The sequence below is a fragment of the Furipterus horrens genome, unplaced genomic scaffold (assembly GCF_987537825.1).
Source record: "Furipterus horrens unplaced genomic scaffold, mFurHor1.1.pri manual_scaffold_17, whole genome shotgun sequence".
Classification (NCBI taxonomy): domain Eukaryota; kingdom Metazoa; phylum Chordata; class Mammalia; order Chiroptera; family Furipteridae; genus Furipterus; species Furipterus horrens.
In genome coordinates this window covers 118,718,707-118,738,156 of record NW_028327187.1, presented here as the reverse complement: position 1 = coordinate 118,738,156, position 19,450 = coordinate 118,718,707, and the positions used below count along the sequence as shown (strand labels likewise).

The following is a 19,450-nucleotide window of genomic DNA, read 5'->3' as shown; positions in this document are numbered from 1 at the left end:
TCCAAGAAAGAAAAGATCCGCGAAATGGCTCCCAAGAGTTGATGCAGAACAGGGGGGACGTGAGGCGTGGGTCAAAAAGGGGGTGGCAGGGCAACCTGGGCTTCCGCCACGCCCTGGCTGGGTCGCTCAGTGGGTTGCAGCGCCGTCCCCCACACCCAAAGGTTGCAGGTTCGATCCCCAGTCACGGTGCATCCGGGAGGCAACGGTATGATGTTTCTGCCTCGTGCCCTGTTTCCCTGAAAACAAGACATTCCCCCCAAAAGAAGACCTAGTGCAATTTTTTTCGAGCTTAGAAATACAAGGCCTGCCCTGACAATAATGAGCTAGCCATGGCGACAGCTCCCCCCAGATTCCTGATGGCACTCACAGTTTGGCTGGTTATGCTGATGTCTGTGAGGATGTGGCTAAAGTATATGAATACATGTTGATTTTCTTGTTCAACCATAAATGTGAATTCTTGTTCACGGAAGAAGAAGACAGCCCCTGAAAATAAGGCCTGGCGCGTCTTTAGGAGCAAAAATTAATATAAGACACTGTCTTATTTTGGGGAAACACGGTATCTTTCTCTCTCTCTCTCCTGTCCCCTCCCCCTCCCCCTAAAATCAATGAAAAATATCCTTGGGTGAGGACCGGGGGGGAAATGGTCAACCCTCCAGACAGAGGAGCTAAAAGCAAAGACCCGTGTCTGCCACCTGCAAGGGGTCTGCCGTCACCCCGGGAGCAGTGAACTCGTGGTGTAAACACGGACCCAGGAACAGCACTGGGTGGGCAGTCGGGGTCTTCAGCAACCCCCAGACATCAGCATCGCTGGCCCGGGGTGTCCCCATCCTGGGGGGAGGGTGTTGAGTCCCCGGGAAGGTCCCCTCGGTCTTCCCGCTGCTGGCTCTGAGTGGGCAGCCCCTCAGAGCGTCATGTAGCAGTTATTGCTGATGGCAAACGTGAAGCCCCCGAGGGAGACATGCTCTTCTCCCGCTGGGGGCTGGCTGGGCGGCAGACGGGGGTCCCCCGCGGCTTCTGTCTGCGGCGCGTGCAGGCACGACGGGTCTGGGAGGGTCGCCGCCCGCGTCTCGGCCTTGGCTTTGGGCAGCTGGACTACCAGAGCTTCTTCCAAGACAGGGTCTTGCTCCCCGTCTTCCACCTTACTGGCGCGGGTCACGTTCTGGGTGTCCCTGATCCATTCCTGCGGGGACAGAACCCTGTGAGCGCAATGCAAACAACCCAAGGTCAGTGGGCTCCCACAGGGTGCGGGGTGGGAGGGGCCGCTGTCCCCACGGAGGAGAGAAGCTGTCACATCGGCGCTCCACGCGGATAGGCCTGCCGGGCCGGTGGCAGGAGGCAGGTCTAGAACCAGCGGCCTCAGCACAAAGACCCCAACACAGGGCTTTCTGGGGCCTCCCTCAAAGGACGTAGGGACACGCCACCCTCTCATGGGCTGCGGGGCACGAGAATTATTTGGAGCCGAAAGCAATTTAAAAACCAAACAGCACAGAGCCGGAGCGCTCTGCCTAAAAGCAAGCCGAGAATCTCCCCTCTGGCAATAAAACTTCCCCTGGCAAGGGGTGTCTCCCTTCCCCCCTTCACTTCTGGGAGCCTCACGGGCATACGAAATAAACCTTTTCTCCCGTTCATCTGTTTTTAGTCGTTTGTCCATTTAATTTACAGTCCTCAGGCACAGACCTTAAGAGAGGAGAGGTCTATTTTTCCCCTTGATGTTTTGCTTTTTGGGGGGCGGCCTCCAATACCTAAGTAGCTTGGATTCACCTTGCTCCTGTAGAAAGCTGAAGGGGTGGGACAAACCCCTTTTCAAAAATTAAGATACGCCCAAGTCCTGACCCTGAGTATTTGTGAACTTGATTTTTATCTGGAAACAGGGTCTTTGCAGGTGGAATTCATGAAGGATCGGTAATGAGGTCATCCTGGGTCAGGGGGAGCCTAAATCCAAGGACAGTGACCTTAGAAGGGACAGCAGAGGAGACGCAGACCCAGAGGAGAAGCCACGTGGGGACAGAGGCAGAGACGGGAGGGACACGGCCCCCCGCCCAGGGACGCCTGGAGTCCCCGGAGCTGGGAGAGGCGGGAAGGACCCTCCCTGGGGCCCGTGCAGGGAGCCAGTCCCCTGCCCCTTAATCCTCCGCCACCTGGTCCTCAGCCCTCGGATGCATTTCCCCAGCGAACGAAACCACAGCCATGGTCGTTGGAAAGGCCCGTGTGCAGCCCGGGGACGCTCACACACCCAACTTCCTGATGACATAAGAGGCCATCAGACAGGGCGCTGATCTCTCGGGCTGATTTCCAGAGAATCCGCGTTCAGGGATCCTTGGGGGACTTTCTCTGTCTGACTGAAAGGGAAAGTGGCATGCAGGGCGCTGACTGAGGAGGCTGGGGGTGCGTGGCTTTAAACACGGTGTCCCCGGGGCAGACATCAGGGCCTGGGCAGGTCTGCCAGCGCCGCCCGCACGGTGTGGCGCTCACCTGGAAGTTTCCGTGGTGATATTCAAAGAGCCCCGGGAAGGTGAACTTGGGGTCCGGCACGCTGGGCACCAGGAGCTTCTTGACTCTGAAACGGAGACAAAGGGGGTTCAGCTCTTGAAGGGGCACACAGCCCAGGCAGGGCTGAGGGGGACGGCCGGTCTCAACCTCAGAGACTCGGCGCCCAGATGGAGCTGCGTCTGGGTCCCAGGGCCCGTGCCCACCCGCCCCCCTGAGATTCCACAGGCACCCTGCCCCCACCGCCCATGCGAAGCCCACCAGAAGGCAAAGCGGATGATCTCATCTTTCTAATTCATGGTCATGTTCAACTGAAATATGCCCCCCTTTCCCCCCACAAATCCATAGGTGGAAGCCCTAACCCACCCGGTGACTGCATTGGGAGGTGAGCCCTTGACAAGGCACTGAAGGGTCAAAGGAGGTCACAAAGATGGGCCTGCGGACCCCACCTTGGAGCACCTTGAGTATTCGGAGCTGAAGACCGTTGAGAGGAGCTCTCTGCCCCCTCCCCCCCCCTGCCGGCCTGAAAGCCAGCCATCCAGTTCCCCTTTTGCAAAACCAGCTGCCTTTTCTAAAGGCACCCCCTGTTCCCTACCAGGAAACGGAGAAGAAAGAACCAGTCTTATCACCGGAGATGATACCCAGATAACTCTGCACTGACAAGCTTTATCTGCTAAGGGCTTCCTTTGTGCAGTTCCTAGTCCATTTCCTGCAATGAACCCCCATAGCTTCAAAAACCAGGTCCTTTCCCCTAGTTACATATAACTCCCCCCAGACTGATTGACGGGGGGGTGCGGGGAGGTTTGTGTCTTTTCTCTGCTGCCCTCGTGCCTGTGAAAATGTTACATTCACAAAGAGACCGAGGCCTTTGCTGCTGTCGTCTGTCTGTGGTTGCTTTAATTCACTGGCCCTCGGGGACAGAACCTAAGAGGTTGTACTTCATAGGCTCCGCGTTTCGTCGGGCCGGCGTCTCTATGAGAAGGGACAGGAATGCCACGCATGTCTGTGCACTTAGAGGAAAGGCCACGTGAGGCCCCAGCGTGGGGCCCTTTGTTCTGGGGACCAGAATGAGGGAACGCAACTGATTTGGTTTCACCCTCCTGGGGAAAAAGGGGGCTTCCCTGCAGACGGGGCACATGTTCGATTGTTCCAAGAAGGTGACCCCTCCGTTTCTCTCGGGGGCACTGCAATTCTGTATGAAAGACACCAGACAGGTCAGCCTATCGACTGCATTCTCTGACCATCTGCTGGCATATTGGTGGCACCTATGGGATCCAGTCCAACAGGTAAGAATGGGTGGAGACAGTCAACGCTTTGCAAGAATTAAATGAAGCACCCTCAGGGGGGGGTCTCGTCCTATCCCGGGGCCCCTTGGAGCTGATCTCCCTCGGCAGAGCTCAGACCCAGCACCACGGAGAATAATGGTCCACAAGGGTGCCCTGTCACTCTTTCCGTGGCACAGCCCCCCCCCCCCGTTGCTATGGAAACTGTAGCCTGGGAAACAAAGATGGAGCCCAGAACCCTGGGCTCCAGCGCCTTCCCATGTGGTAACCATGAAACACCTGCCCGCAGGTGAGTTAAGAAAAGGTAGAAAGAACAGGGATGAAATGGTGTGGAAGGTGGAGGGAGAAAAGGGATGAATATACGTAATGGTTTTGAAAAGCTGTGTTTGGTCTCAGAGATTGTTTTCTCTGTCTACGACTGGATTTAAAAACTGAATTGTGCTCAGCCAAGTGGCCGTATTGGACGGCCCTCGTTTTCTTCTGCGTCCCGGACGGGCTGGCGAGAACCGTCCTTACCTCTGCAGTTTCCAGAAAGACAGGGGCAGGAGGAGGAGGATCAGCAAGGCGACCATGCCGTAAATTAGAACAGCTTTTGAGAGACGTGTCTTCTCCTGGCACGAATCTGAAGCCAGACAGATGGGGCCCTGTTAGTTTTCCTCGATGCCTCTGTACATCTACCTGCACATCTATACCGGCATCGACGTAACGGCATTCACAAATGGTACCTGTTATTTCTGTTCCCCAGGGAATAGAAGCAAAAATGAAAAAATCAGCCCCAGTGAAAAAAAGTCCAGCTGGAGAGGGGAAAAAAGAAAAAAAAAAAAGCGGAGGGGTGGCCTTGAAACCGACATCTGGACAAGGCCTGGGGTCATGTGTGTTTCCAGGCTCCCCATGCTGCCCCCCACCCCCGGTTCCCACCGCCCGCCCAGCCGGGAGCTGCGCAGTGGGTAACGGCCTCACCTCGTGGCTCAGCCCCCTGCCGGTGGGCCACCTCTGACCAGTCGCTGGGGTAGGTCTCAGGGCTGTAGCTGGACTCCGTGGGCTTCACTCTGGCCCGGAAGAAGTAGCACTTGTCCGCGTCCAGGGCCTCGATTGTGACATTGCAGGTGTCTCCCTCTGTGGACTGCAGAGGGGAAAACCAAACACGCGATCGGTGTCGTGACCTCAATGTGTTCCCTTGGCGCCGGGGACCCAAGCTTCCCTCTCTCGGGCGTTTGGGAGACTTTCTCTTCCTTCCCAGTTCTGCATTCTCAACACACAGCAAGAAAACGGGTGCGTCAGCACCTCCATGTCCCTCCCCTGCGCCCCAACAGAAAAATAATCCCTAACAGCAAAAACTGCTTCTGATGTTTGTGAGGAATTGCTCCGTGGGGGCACGGTCCTCCTTTGGCAAAAGGAACGATTGTCTTACGAATATAAACGTAACTCATGCTGCCTTTGGCGACTTCAGAAAACACACGCACACCAGGGCAACATAAGAAACTTAATATTCTAAAAGATAGCCCCCCAAAACAAATGCATATCGTTTTTTTCCCTCCACAAAAAACACTGATAGAACGTGTGTTTTACTGTACCCATTGCTTCTTACCACGAAATATTCTTGAACGTGTCTCTGGATGGCTCTCTAATTTTTTATTATATAAATAGATTATGATGTGGATTTTTTGAATCCTCACGTAAGGATATGAGTATTGATTTGAGAGAGAGAGAAAAAACATGGGTGTGAGAGAGAGACATCCAACCGTTTCTTCCCACGTGCGCCCCAAGCAAGGATTGAACCCGCAACCCAGGTATGTGCCCGGACTGGGAATCGAACTCACAACCTTTCCATGTATGGGAGGCATTCCAACCAGCGGAGCAGCCCCGCCCCATCTCTCTGGCATGACATCGAGGTGGTCCGAACCTTTTGTATTTATTTTAGATGGCGCTCCGAGAGACGTCTTGGGGCCTCAAACCTCGACCACATTTTGAATTTGTTTCTGAGGCCCCATTTCTAAACCAGAAGCCGGACCCCGGATCAGCACTCAAAGCTCGTTGAGGCTGGAAGTCCTTGAATACCCTCCCGTGTTGCCTTTGGCATGAGATCCAGGCAAACCGTGTCCCTGCTGTGACTTTTATTCACATTTCCTGGACGAGAGGGTTTCCCCCTCATTTTTACCACGATGGCTGCATTTTTTCGCCATGTTTCCAGATTTCGGGGTGTGTCACATGGAAGGGACCCACTCCTCACTGTTCTTCCAGCCACCTTGCTCTTGACCAAAGTTTTACCAAAACTCCTACCTCCTTTTACATCAAGTTTCCTACACAGATGACACCCCCGGTCTCCCACCAGTCCTCCCTAGTAACCCATTCCCGTGGCCGGAGCCCCCATTTTTGCCCTAAGTCACGCCACTCGCAGAGACGCGAAGGACGTCAGCAAAATGTGGGTTGTTTGCGGGTCAGGAGGTCAATGTGTGCCAAAGAGTAAGACAGCCATGGCTGGGGGGTGCTCAGGCGGGTGGAGCATCATCCTGGGCACCAGGAGGTTGTGGGTTCAATCCCCGGGCCGGTTGTGTACGTGAGGCAACCGATCAATGTTTCTCTTTCACTTCCCGCCCTCCATGTCTTGAGGGTCAGCATCTTGGGGATGTTTCGACACACCGGCCCCGAGAAGATCCTGCCCCTCACCTGCCACTCTTTGTCAAAAGCGCTCTTGTGCTGAACTTCATACAGGAGGCCCCGGTAGGGCAGATCCGGGCACGTCACTGTCACGGCATCCTGGTGCCAGCGGAACTGGAGGTCCCTCGGGGAGCGGGGCTTCACTAAGGAGGGGGGAGAATGCGGTCCTCGTCAGCTCTGCGCGAGGGGACGTCCCCATGTGCCTGCAGTGGCAGCGGTCCGGTGGCTTGGATTCCCTCTCTTCCGCCTGGGCCAGCTCTGCCTCTGAGTCCTTCAGGGACAGGCAGGTCCCTGGTCCTTATCATGTTTATCAAGAAGCTTATAAGCTGCATTCCCAGGACCAGCAGCCGTGTCCTGAAGCAGCTTCATGCCATTGCATGCAGCACGTGTGTTTCTGTGGTGCGATGGATCATGCCCACTCACCCCCCCAAAAAAAAACATGTTGACTGCCCCAACTCCTAGTAGCTCAAGACAGGATGGCGTATGGAAATCGGATCAGCACAGATGTGACTATTTAAGGCACAGCGAGGTTGTCCTTGCGTTAGGGGGGCCGCTAAACCCAGTAAGAAGAGAAGAGACCCAGCTACGCGTGGAGAGGGTCATGTGACCGTACAGGCGGAGATTGGGGTGGTGTGGCTTCAAGCCAAGCGTGTCCAGAACCCCCAGAAGTGACCACTCAGGCACGGGACAGATTTTCCCTCTGAGCCCCTGGGGGGGACCCAGCCAGGTCGGCCCCTGGATTTTGGGGTTGGGGCCCCCAAGCAAGGAGACACTGCATGCTTCCTTGAAGTCACCCAGGTGGGGGCAATGTGACAGCCACTGAGGAAGCTCGGACAGCGTCTGTGAGGGATTTTGTCAGTAGGGAGCCCGTAGCTGGCACCAGAGTCTGAGATGCGCCTTTGACATCCATCCCTAAAAACACCCCACTGTTTTACAGGCAGAGAATAAAGAAGACGTATTTTGGAGAGAGGGTGTCTACATTTGGGCGGTATTTTCTAATCTGAGATGAACGATGAACCCCCAGCGCCTAAGGACAAGGAATGGGGCGGGTGTCACGCATGGAGGGTGGGTGTGTTTCTCCCCTTGTGTTTGGAGGGAAAAGCACCAAAGACGCACCCTCTCCAACCACAGGCTACGCCAGCTCTCCACCTGGGGCGCACGTGCCTGTCCCCTGTGCATGTGAAGATGGAGTTTCTAGAAGGCTGGTGTCTTCTGGGTGGGGGTCGGAATGGCCCCTCCACTCTAGAGGGGGGTGGGCAAGGCTGCGCCTTCCGGGCACTTACAGTAGTCACTGATCCATGAGCTCCCGGAGAAGAGAGGATGGGTCCCGTTCCAGATGGAAAAATACATCACCGCGTCTCCTTCCACCCGGAGTAGGCACCCAGCCGTGCGACCGTGTTGAAGAATATAGTTGGAGCATTCGGCCTCAGGGTCAGAGCGGAATCTGCAGTGAAAAGAGGGAACCGGGGAGCCACAGATGGTCTTTGAGAAAGACAGCGTAGCGTGTCTGCTGGCCACGGACACCTTTTTTGTTCATGGCAACCATCCTCCCTGGCAACGACCGCAAGACCCGGCCAAACAGAAAAGTGTCCCCTCCCCCAAATGCGGAAGCATCTTGAGTGGCTTTTGTGATGGTTTGGGTGGTGAGCATTTAAACACGTCCATGGACTACTGCCAGGACCCTGGGAATAGGATCTTATCTGCCAACAGGGTCTTGGCAGGTGGGGTTGAGGGAAGAAGCTGAGAGGAGGTCATCCGGGGTCAAGGGGGCCCTATGTCCAGGGACAGTGACCTTAGAAGGGACAGCAGAGGAGACGCAGACCCAGAGGGGAAGCCACATGGGGATGGAGGCAGAGACGGGAGAGTCGCGGCCCCCCGCCCAGGGACGCCTGGAGCCCCCAGAGCTGGGAGAAGTGGGAGGGACCCTCCCTGGGACCTGCGGAGGGAGCACGGCCCCGGGACCGCTGGACCTCAGCCGCTTGCTCCCCAGGACGGGGGAAGGGTGAACATATGTGGTTTGAAGATGTTCAGTTTATGGTGGTTTGCCATGTCTGCCCCACGGGCTAAGACAGGTACAATCTGACCTGCAGAACATCTGATCCCCTTGATTTGAAAGGCACTCTTATATGAATATCCCGAGATGGGGTATCACTTTGAGTCTGCCTGCAATATCAGAAGGGGCGCAGTGATCAGCCTACGCTTCATCCTCAAGGCCCCCAACCCAGGCCATGTGTAGATGAAAAGCACCCCCTTAATCAAGGAAAAACAAAAAACAAAAAAACTTGATGCTCAGAAAACTCCAGGGTTGCCTCTGTGCAAGCCCCTGAAAAAGCCAGCCCCCCACTCCCCCCCCACCCCGGGAGGTTTAGTTTTCACATCAATCCATCTCCAAATGTCCCTCTTCGGGGCCGTTTTCCAGGAATCTCACAGGCTCTCCAGCAGCGAGGAACCTACACTGCACACCCCTGTGCGTAGCCCGGGGACTGAGCCCCGTGGGAAAAACCCTTCCTCCGGCATCTGAACTCAGTCGTTAAGTGTGGGAGGCAAAATGAATAAGGCTGTGGGAAAAAAACAGACCGTTTTGCAAGGGGCCCCCAGGTGGAAAATGGCTTGGAAAGTTCATCTTTGCTAACGCGATGCCGCAGGTCCTATGTCAAGACCAAGGGGCGCCTGGAAAGGAAGATGGATGTGCTGGGAGAGAGCAAGGGGCCCTGGAAGAACAGAGGGCCCTGGGAAGCTCGGCCTGAGAATCTAGGTAGTTTCGCGTGCAACTCAGTCATCACTCGGTTAGGTGACAGGGAGGAATAAACACACCCCTTCCCCCTGACACAGCCTGACGATCCACATCTTCCTCTCCTGGCCCTCCCGGTTGCCGAGGTGCCACGGCTTTCTGTTGCTCCCGAGGGCACTTACCTGTAGTGAAAAGTCAGGTTAGGCCCTGGGCGCTCATTTCCATTCCATGTCACCTGCACGGTTTCGAAATTGAAGTTCACGATCTGGAACGGCACCGCGTCTCCTGGGTAGAAGGAGGCAGAGAGGGGAGACCTTGAGAAGCTGTGGGGAAGAGTTTCCCATCTGCCACGTCAAAAAAATTAAATGATAGAGGGCCTTCCAGGGACGCATGGAACCGAGAGGGTCCCCAACGAGCCAGTCTCGGGGTAGGTCCATTAGTGAAGAGGTGAAGGGTGTCTTGATAGAGAGGCCGCTCAGGCCAATGAACGCATGCAGGGGTCCTGCTCCGCACGTTCCCGAGATCTGCTGCTACTGTCAAGGGCAGACACCGGGTGCCAGCTGGGTTCCCCGTGACACTGTCCTTTGCAGGCGCAAACAGAAACATTGAACAGTGTCCCCCATCCACCAAGCTGACGGCCTCACTGAGAACACCATGTGTGACAAGTTGAAGAGGACATGTGAGTCCCTCAGCCTTTGAAAAGTTATTTAGGCCCCGTCGGGCGCGGCTCCGTGCATTGAGCTCCAGCCTGCGAACCAAACGGTCGCCGGTTCGATTCCCAGTCACGGCACCTGCCCGGGCTGCAGGTCACGTCCCCAGTTACGGGCGCGTGAGAGGCAGCCACACATGCAGGTTTCGCTCCCTCTTTTTCTCTCTCTAAAAGGAAATAATAAACCAAATCAAGAATGGGATGGTTTGAAACAAAAAGAAAGAAGGAAATGTGACGTGGGACGTTGGCCGTGATCTGATCGCTCACTCGGGAGATCGTAAACAGGTGCAGTAACGGGTGGAGCAAAGATGGGAGGATATTGCGGATAACGGGAGGCGGTGTTTACCTGTCAGAGAGGGGGTTACAGGTTTGGAAAGGTGGGAGGGAGTACCCAACCCCGTGGTGCCGGATCAGAAGAGAAAATATAAAGACAGATGATAGAGAGATGGTAGGTATAGAGCTAGGGATGGAGATCTGGGTGCATGGATGGACGGACACAGTTCTAGCACCCAGCAGGATGGGGGTGACAGGCAGGTGGGCAGCCAGACAGACGTGCATCAGTTCTGGGACTGGGGGTGCAGGGGGGCCCCTGGGGCAGGAGGCAAGCACCCATCATGGCCCCGGCGGGGTCCGTTCTTCCCCACTGTGGCTCTCAGCGCGTCCCCTGCAGGGAATTCCCGGGATCACACCCAATTTTACAGTCCAGAATCAACCACGTCTCCCCCAACACGGCCTCTCCATCAGCCACATTCTACCCATTTTCCCAAACCCCCCCAGGATGTCACGAAGGTCTCTCTCCAGACCTCCAACCAACATTCCCTTTTGTGACCGCCGTGACCCATGACATGCAAAGACTCCCCAGGAGAGACCACGCAGAGGCTGTCAGTTCAGAACCCACGGTGACAAGAAACTCGGTCCCCGTCCCTGGCATTTGGCAGGGACCCTAAAGCAGCAGGGGAGTCGGACAGTCTCACGTGGGACCGAGAGCAAGTTTCGGGGTGCCAGGTGGAGGGGGGTCATGAGACACAGGGTGTCCTGTGTGATTGGATAGAAGACATGTTTGGCTTTCTCTGGTGGGTCCTAAGTCGGGATCCGGGATAAACATCAGAAACGTTGTCCGTGAGGAATCAAGGGGGGCGGGTACTAATTTCCACCTCGCATTTGTACTGAAAATCCCCACTTTCCTGGGGACCCCCACACCCCCCCCCTCCAGGAATGCCGTGGGATGGTTATACCATTAACAAGAAAAGCAACTGAAAAGACAAAGAACTGAGGAATGGCGCTTATATGAGGTCACCTGAGAGTCAGAGACACAGAGACAGATGGTGGGAGGCAGCGGTGGGGGAGGGGCAGAGGGAGCATTTGATGGGGACCGAGCTTCCATTGGGGACGATGAGAAAGTTCTGGAGAAGACGGTGGTGCCAATTCTACAAGAATGTGAAGGTGGTGATGCCAGGGAGCCGTGCCCTTAAAAACAGTGAAAAGGACACATGTTAGGTCGTGGGTATTTTACTGTGATTTTTTTTTCTAAAAAATTAGCAACGTCATTTTGGTTAAAGAATTTTTTTTTCTTAACCATGAACGTAGTTGGGAGGACATCAGCATGAGGAAAAGGCTGGAATGAGTTTTCCTGCCTGATTCCCCTTTCTGAACTAAGGCTCTCTGGGAAAAATTCAAAAAATCATGTGTCAGAATGAATACAGGAGGTCCAGCCACACGGTGGAATATTACGCAGCCCCGAACAAGAGCGAGGCTCTGACCTGGAGCACAGGACGCTCCGTGAGAGAAGCCAGGCGCACACGGTCCCATGGTGTCTTATTCTATTTATAAGAAATGTCCAGGGCAGGCAAACCCACAGAGTCAGAGAGCGGGTTAGTGACTGCCGGGGCCTGGGGGCGGGGGCACGATGGTTCCCCGGGCAGAGGGTGTCCTTGGAGGCTGCTGACGAGTTGCAGAGTTGACTTCAGAGATGACGTCCTACATCTGGGAACGGACCAAAAAGCACCGAACGCCCAGCTTTAAACGGATGAATTGTGGCATTTGAGAATCACTTAGGATTTTCACCCAAAGACCCCTTTCTTGCCTGATTTCACCTCCGTTCATGTCTCCTTGTTTCCGATGGAGACTTTCTCCTCGACCCGGAGAAGCGGAGACCCCAGAAGGCTGCTACCGCCCTCACCTCTGCGCCTCACGGACCCCAGCACGGGGGGACCCCTCAGGGCTTGGGGAAAACCCCCCTGTAACTCCCTCTTCTTCTCTCTTTTTTCTTTGCTCCCCCAAAACACAACAGTGGCAGAGCGTGTGCAGAGGAACACGTTTGCAAACCATGGCTCAGGGTGGAAATACCAAGAATCTCGCGCTACATTGAGAGCACTCCTCAGAATTAAATGCGTTTGCCCAGAAGAAGGTGGGCGATGAGCCGGAAGAATGTGCTTTCCTGAACTTGGGGACAGCCAGAGTCATTGCATCCAAATCCTGTTGCAGATTTTAGAGGGGGTCCTCCCCTCTCTCTTCCTTTCGTTTTCTTTTCTTTCTTTCTTTCTTTCTTTCTTTCTTTCTTTCTTTCTTTCTTTCTTTCTTTCTTTCTTTCTTTCTTTCTTCCTTTCTTCCTTCCTTCCTTCCTTCCTTCCTTCCTTCCTTCCTTCCTTCCTTCCTTCCTTCCTTCCTTCCTTTCTTTCTTTCTTTCTTTCTTTCTTTCTTTCTTCCTTCCTTCCTTCCTTCCTTCCTTCCTTTCTTTCTTTCTTTCTTTCTTTCTTTCTTTCTTTCTTTCTTTCTTTCTTTCTTCCTTCCTTCCTTCCTTCCTTCCTTCCTCATTTATTTATTATGTCACTGAAACATTAAGAACAGCAATAACTCCCCAGCCCGTCCTCACCCAGCCCCCCTCCAGAGTTCAGCTCACGCCCATCCACATGCTCAGCCCACCGCGGTCCCCAGTGTCCGGCTCCGGCACACACCACCTCCACTGTCCTTGGTTCTGAGCAGACGGGGCCACCACTGAGACTCGCTGCATGTCATCAGCAGGGAGGGTGGCTTCCTGGGCAGCTCCCTGACATCCACTGAGGAACCTCAGCGGGACGTGGTGGCCGGCGACCACGAGGCGGGGTCTGGGGTCCCTCCGCCATTGCTGCCACCCCAGTACCTTCGGAGCTGCTGGTGCCAGCTAACTGACTGTCTCAAGACCTCCCTGAAAACTCCAAAGCCACCCTGGGTGCACGGAGTGGATTAAAACTACAGACCCTCCCCTGTCACAGAGCAGGCGTCTGAGGTCCAGGGGTCCCGGGGCTGCGCTCCCTCCACGGGCCCCAGGGAGGGTCCCTCCCGCCTCTCCCAGCTCCGGGGGCTCCAGGCGTCCCTGGGCGGGGGGCCGTGTCCCTCCCATCTCTGCCTCTGTCCCCACGTGGCTTCCCCTCTGGATCTGCATGTCCTCTGCTGTCCCTTCTAAGGTCACTGTCCTGACCCAGAACGGCCCCCTCTCAGGTCCTTCCCTCAACCCCACCTGGGAAGACCCTGTTTCTGGATAAGTTCCCGTTCACTGGTACCAGGAATTCACCACGTCTTGGGGAAGGAACGTGGTAGAAGCCACAAGAGGAGTGTGGGTGAGTCACCAGGGAATCGGGACAGCACCCAAAGCCGCCCTGTGCCTGGCTGATGTGACCTCGCGATGAGGGTGCAAGTCAGGTTGATAAAAGTAGTAGAACTGGGGGGGGGGGCTCTGGGTCCCTTTCTGTGTTGGGGTCCCCACAGCCCCCTGCACGGTACACCCCGTGTCAGCCAAGTAGCCCATGCCCCTCCCGTCTCCAGTGAAAGCAGGTGCAGGTGGGAGAGGGTCTGGGCACCTGCCAGCAGCCTGTCGGGGGGCGGGGGGGTCGTGCATTCTGAGGGGCAGACCCCTGTGTGTGTTTGCTGATGGGGTGTCAGCCGGCATGAGGGGCTCCTTCCGTCCCATTTCTCCCATCTGGGTCCCATTGGGGCGGGGGGTGGCTGTTGGGTCCCCTCTGTCTCTCTCCACCTGTGACTGTCCAGGGTCCCCACTGCTGCCGGGACCCCCCTTGCTATCCCACCTCACTAGCCTCTCTGTCCGCCATGGTCCATGAAACACAATTTCTGCAGCTGCTGGGCAGGCAGACAGCCTGTGGACGCCCTGGAGGCAAAAGACGCAGCCGGTCTGTGCAGCTGGGGGACAGCGTTCACCCCAATACGCCTCAGCTGCAAAGACTCACACACCCACCGTCATCCGGACAACCCCTTTTCCCAAGTTGGGCACCAGCCCTGCGGGTTCACAGACCCGCCAGAAACACAAAGCCACCTCCGATGGAAATCTTTTCCGAAGCCAGACAGAGTCCAGATGCCTGAGACACTTGGATACGACCTCAAGCGCTGGGGGGTGGGGGCCTGCATCCCTAGGGCAGCCCAGCGTCCACCCCGATGGGCCCATGGCCATGACAGCTAGCCAAGTCCCACAGATGAGTGACCGGGGGCCGGGGACCCTTTCCTCCGGCCGTGCCCCGTGGCACCGTGATCCCACAAAGCAGCAGACCTGGAGCGACCTGGGACGAGAAGTCGGGCAAAGCGAGCCCACCGCAGGGTGTTCCCCTGAGACGCGCCGCCCCACTTTCGAAGACGTTACTAGAGAGGCTGTGACTTGGGGCCGTGGGCAGCTGGAAGCCGTGCTGGGGAACACACGCAGACCCTGATCTGGAACTCGCTTCTGCTGGGTGCGGGGGTGTTTCTGCGGGTTAGGACCCTCAACGTGCCAACGCTCTGCGCTCCTCAGCCAAACTGCCAGTCTGGGGGTCCCCGGGGGAAAGGAGGGGGTCTGAAGGAAGCGCGTGCTACACCAGAGTTCAAGTCTCTGCGGACATAGGACCGGATCGGACCTCCTGAAAACCGGGAAATTGGCGAAGCGCAGAGTTGCAGAATTCTGGGGGCGGCAGCTCTGGGGGACCCACCCCACCCCAGGGTCCCTCACTGTCTGTCCCATTTGCAGGGCTGAGGCGTGAGCCGCAGAGGTCCCCGGGGAGCACGCTGCCAAAGCAGGGGGCAAGATGCGTAATTCTCCACTGGAGACAAGTCACATGTTATGTCTCAGCTGAGGCGAGGGGCCGCTTGGGGGCTGCCGTCCCAGCTGGCACGTCCGTCAACCCCGAGCCGTCTGCGCCCAGCCGGGGTCCCTCCCCTCTGCTGCTCCCAGGGGCGCCTTCCCCAAAGTTGACAGCATGAGCCTGGGACAGTTTTCCGGAACATGCCCCGGAGCCCTGTGCTGGGGACAGACACACACCGCAGTGATTCTTATTGTCATTCTCAAGAAGCACAGCGAGGGGACCCACGGGGGATGCCGGCGATGCACAGGTGTCCCCGGGGACCCTCAGAGAGAAAGCCTCGCTTCTCACGGGCCCCGGGGAGGTGGATATTCACCCAGACCGAACCATGAGCCTCTCCGGACGCAGAAAGAACAAGAAAGCCGCCCAGATTCCCATCCCAGCAGACAAGGCACATGTAATTACTGTTACGATTACTTTTCCATTCAAAGCGAATCCTGAAATGAGTCAAGAATACACCCGCCAGAGCGTGGTGACTGCTACGCAGAAAACAGGGAGGTTGCCAAAGAGACCCGCCCGCCCGCCTACCTGCCCGCCTGCTCCCCAAAAGATGGCTGTGACCTTGAAAGCTGTGTTAGCCACACAGGGGGCCTCACCGGTTCCCGAGTCCCCGGAGGCGGAGAAGCAGCAGCCGAGCAGGAAGATAGCGGGGACCGCCCGGGGCCCCCACGCGGTGCCCATGCCCCGACCCTGAGGAGTTGGCCAGGCACCCTTGGCTGCCGGCGGGCTCACTTCGTGACTCCCACGCGGAGGTCACCGCGTTTTTAAAAGGCAGCCGCAGAGGAGGGAAATGACGAGAGGAAACACACTCATGCCTTATGCAACGAGAGAACTCCTGCCTTAAAAAAAAGGAAGAAGAAGGAAATGTTTGCATTATTTCAGGCTGCCAGGCCGGCCTCCCAGGTGACCAGGTTCTGACATCGGGGTGGGTGATGTCACGGAAAGGGCCCAGCGGTGTCCCCAGGTCCCCAAGGTCTCCAGGTCAGGGAAGGTGGGCTGGGCACCGGGAGGTCGAGTCCCCGTCTGTCTGCAACCAAGAGAGAGGGAAGCCCGGGGGGACGCAGGACGGGGGCCAGCGGAGCCGAGGGTCTGAGGACGTGGGACAAGGACTGTGAATAATAATAACAATATAACCCAGCACATCACACGTCCTTCCCGACCAGGGTCCCTTGTAGACGTACAGACCCTGTGCCCAAAGGGATGAGGCAGGAGCATCACCCCCTTGCAAGAGCTTTGACCTCATCAAAAAAGCTCTTTTTTCCTCGAAGGTCCTGTTTCCATAGGTTTCCAGGATAAGGACATTTATTCTGTCTCCACACAGGGAGGAGGATGCGGACATCTAATCAGTGGGGTGTACGGCTGAATTCACCCCCTCCTTCATGTGTCCTCAACAGCACCCTCTTTTCTTTGGCAGAAGAGACCCGTCACTCTTATGTTAACCGCAGCGATGAGGTGTTCCCCACGCAGACGCCCTCAGAGGTGGGCCCGGCTCTGCCACCATAAATGTCACGCTCCTTCTGTAGCGCTGAGTCTGTGAACACGGTGACATTGTCTCTTATCTCTGCTCCGGCCATGACGACTTCTAAATGTGTATCCTGTCTCTGTGCAGAGGCTTGGGGACCGCTGGGTGTCATGTGTGTGTGGCGGCTGTCTCTGAGCAAAGCCTATCGGACTTGCCTCCCACTTAACAGAAAGAGCTTCCCACTGCAGCATGGAGGACTGCCTGGAGGTGGCAAATACAGCCCAGCAGTGTTCTCACAGCTCAGAACAAAGCATTCACTCCTGCATCTCATTGGTTTTGGGAGAGACGTGAAGGTATGTGGTGCTGCAGAGTCTGACCCGGAACCTGGTGGAGGTCTGAATCAAGGCACAAAAGGTGTCATGATGGGGCATGCACACACCAGGGCTGCGTGCATTTGCATGTTACACCGCCCGGCAGCAGGGATTTGTCCTGCATCTGACACAGAGATGTGTGATCCCCAAAGCTGGCAGAAGAGTGAATGGATGGATGAATGGGTGGATGGATGGATGGATGTGTGGATGGATGGACGAACAGATGGGATGACAAAGGAATTATACATTCCTGGCTTTGGAAGATCTTGTTGTGTGTTGAGTTCCCCCTCTTCCTTCAGAAACAAGATGTTGAGACCCTAACCCTCATTCCCCACGACTCTGACCTAAGTTTGAAACAGGGTCTCTTCCGAGGATCCAGGTAACATGAGGTTCTTGGAGGGACTGTCAGGCGATCTGAATGCTGTGCTCACAACAGGGGGAACGTGGACCCTCAGACAGACGCATGCGGAGGGAAGGCCCTGGGAAGACCCAAGTTCTAAGTCAGTGCGTTCTGGGCCCCCAGAACTTGGAGACAAGAAATGTCTGTTTCTTTAAGCACCCAGCCTCCCGGGCTTTGTCCTGCCACCCTCCCCAGGGACATGGTGGCGGAGCCGTCCTGGCTCTCACACAGAGCCACACGCCAGCGGTGGCCTCCCAGCCCCTCCCATGCCTACGTGGCCGCCGCGGATGGAAACCGCATTTGCTCCTTTTGCCCAGACCTGCCCTCAGACCCCACAGAGCATCCACCTTCCGGGGAACTTTTCCAGGCAGATAGAAATGACCGCCCTATCCCTGTTTTCCGGGCTCATTGTGTCTCAAAGACCCTTCAGCCGCCCGGTCTGTCTCTGGTCAAGACGCCCTGAGCCCCATGAAGGGGCCCCCCCTCCAAAGACCTGATTCAGGAGGTAGAATGGAAGGCGGATGAACCCACCAGGTGAGGAAGCGGAGGACAGTCACTGATGGAGGACAGAGTTCTGCAGGTTTTTGGACAAAGGAACGGGATTCCCACGGAAGGAAATACACAGCTCTCACGGAAGGCAGAGGAAACCAGGGAAATAGAAATAAAACAAAACACCTGCTCCTCCATCCTCTGCGGTTCTGGGCCTGGGGTGGGCAACGTGAACTGGGGAACAGCCACCCGGCGGTCAGGAGGAGCACGGAGTTTACCTGCGTGGCATGCACGCAGGTGGGGAGACTCAGGGGCGAGGAACTCAAAGGCGCAGGATGGTGTTTGTTGGCACAGACGGGACAGAGGGTACCGTCCCCCTCCGGGCTGTGACCCCTGGGCAGGAGATCGGGGGAGGCTTGCATTGCATCCTGAGTTCTGGGACGGCGCCCACCCTAAAAGGGGATTTAGAGCAGAAATCTTCCCCAGAACGTCAGCTGAAGATAAATTTGATACCTAGGTTGCAGGGTTGATCCCCAGTCAGGGCGGGTATGCGAGGCAATGGATGGATCCTTCTCTCTCTCTTTCTCCCTCTCTCCCTCAAGATCAAGATCAAGAGCAATATCTTCTGGTAAAGACTGAAAAGGAAAAAGGAGTGAGTCTCGGCTCGGGCTCCAACGTGGATGGACCTTAAGGACGAGATGCCCCAGGACAAGCCTTAGACACCGGACGACAAATACCGGGTGACGTCACTGGACCTGAGACGTGCAGAAGGGACAAACCCACAGAATCCAAAAGCAGAGGCATGGCTGCCGAGGGGCAGGGGAGGAAGAAATGGGGAGTGTCTTGTCCCGGGGATGGGGGTACCTCGGGTAGGGGAGATATAAAATGTCCTGGGATGGGCGATGCTTGACTTTCAGGAATGCACTCGGCCACGGTGAATCATAGCCTTTAAAAGGGTGAACACTTGGTGGAGAGAATTCTACTTTAGTCATTTTTTTAAAAGGTCCCATTGCGGACATGCCCACAGGGAAGGGGCCACGTCTTAAGGAAAGAGCTGGAAAAACTGTCCCAGGGAAAACAGAGAGTGCAGTCAGGAGCTCCAAGTGCCTGTCCCTGTCCTGAGTCATTGGGTCACCTCGTGGTCTGGAAGCGCTTGTCTTGGGGGGCGGGGGCGTCCTTGGAAACCACGGTGTCGGCAACCAAAGGTCAGTCCCACACCGCACTGGAAGGCTCTCTGCAAACATCATGGGAAAGGAGCGTCATTCTGTCAGTTCGTGCCGGCCCCCCTCTGCCCTTTCCCCGGCACACACCCCCCCATCCTCAGCTGACACCTCAGGCCGTGACTCAAACGAGGAACCGAGACGGCTTAGTGTGGTCACAGCCTCCACGTTCCCTGAGTTGTGGATAGAACCTGCAGAAGTGGCCTTAGGGAAAAAAAAAAAGCAAGTGAACGTTATTTTTAGAGCAGAGTTAGGGTTTACAGCTGCGCGCGGAGGGGAAGCATGGGGGGTCCCAGCACAGCCTGCTCTCCGCCCACACGCACACGCGCGCGGACGCGGCTCCCCCCTGCAGGGCGCAGGGCTGTGTTTTCTGCTGCTTACAAGCAACAACGGGTATGGATACATTGTGACGGGTATGGATACATTGTGACGGGTATGGATACATTGTGACGGATACGGATACATTGTGACGCATACGGATACATTGTTGCCACCATGCAGATTACTGACGACCCAGCAGGGCGCGTGACCGCGAGGCTGC

General features: G+C 56.2%; 1 protein-coding gene across 1 annotated transcript; it reads right to left on the bottom strand.

Annotated features, from left to right (window-relative positions):
- Positions 1–805: 805 nt before the first annotated feature.
- CRLF2 (cytokine receptor like factor 2) lies at positions 806–15,686 on the bottom strand. Its single transcript, XM_090264729.1, has 8 exons — positions 15,564–15,686; positions 9,342–9,444; positions 7,712–7,872; positions 6,438–6,571; positions 4,731–4,893; positions 4,287–4,392; positions 2,473–2,557; positions 806–1,180 (listed from the first exon to the last, which is right to left on the bottom strand). Exons 1-8 carry the CDS (start codon positions 15,646–15,648, stop codon positions 902–904), a joined length of 1,116 nt encoding a protein of 371 aa, XP_090120855.1. The 5' UTR covers positions 15,649–15,686; the 3' UTR covers positions 806–901.
- Positions 15,687–19,450: the final 3,764 nt, after the last annotated feature.

Coding starts and splice junctions, on each gene's coding strand:
- CRLF2 (XM_090264729.1), bottom strand. CDS start 15,648: ATGGGCACCGCGTGGGGGCCCCGGGCGGTCCCCGCTATCTTCCTGCTC. Junction 9,445..15,563: donor CTCCGGGGACTCGGGAACCG/GTGAGGCCCCCT, acceptor CCTTCTACCCAG/GAGACGCGGTGCCGTTCCAG. Junction 4,393..4,730: donor GCAGGGGGCTGAGCCACGAG/GTGAGGCCGTTA, acceptor GTCTGGCTTCAG/ATTCGTGCCAGGAGAAGACA.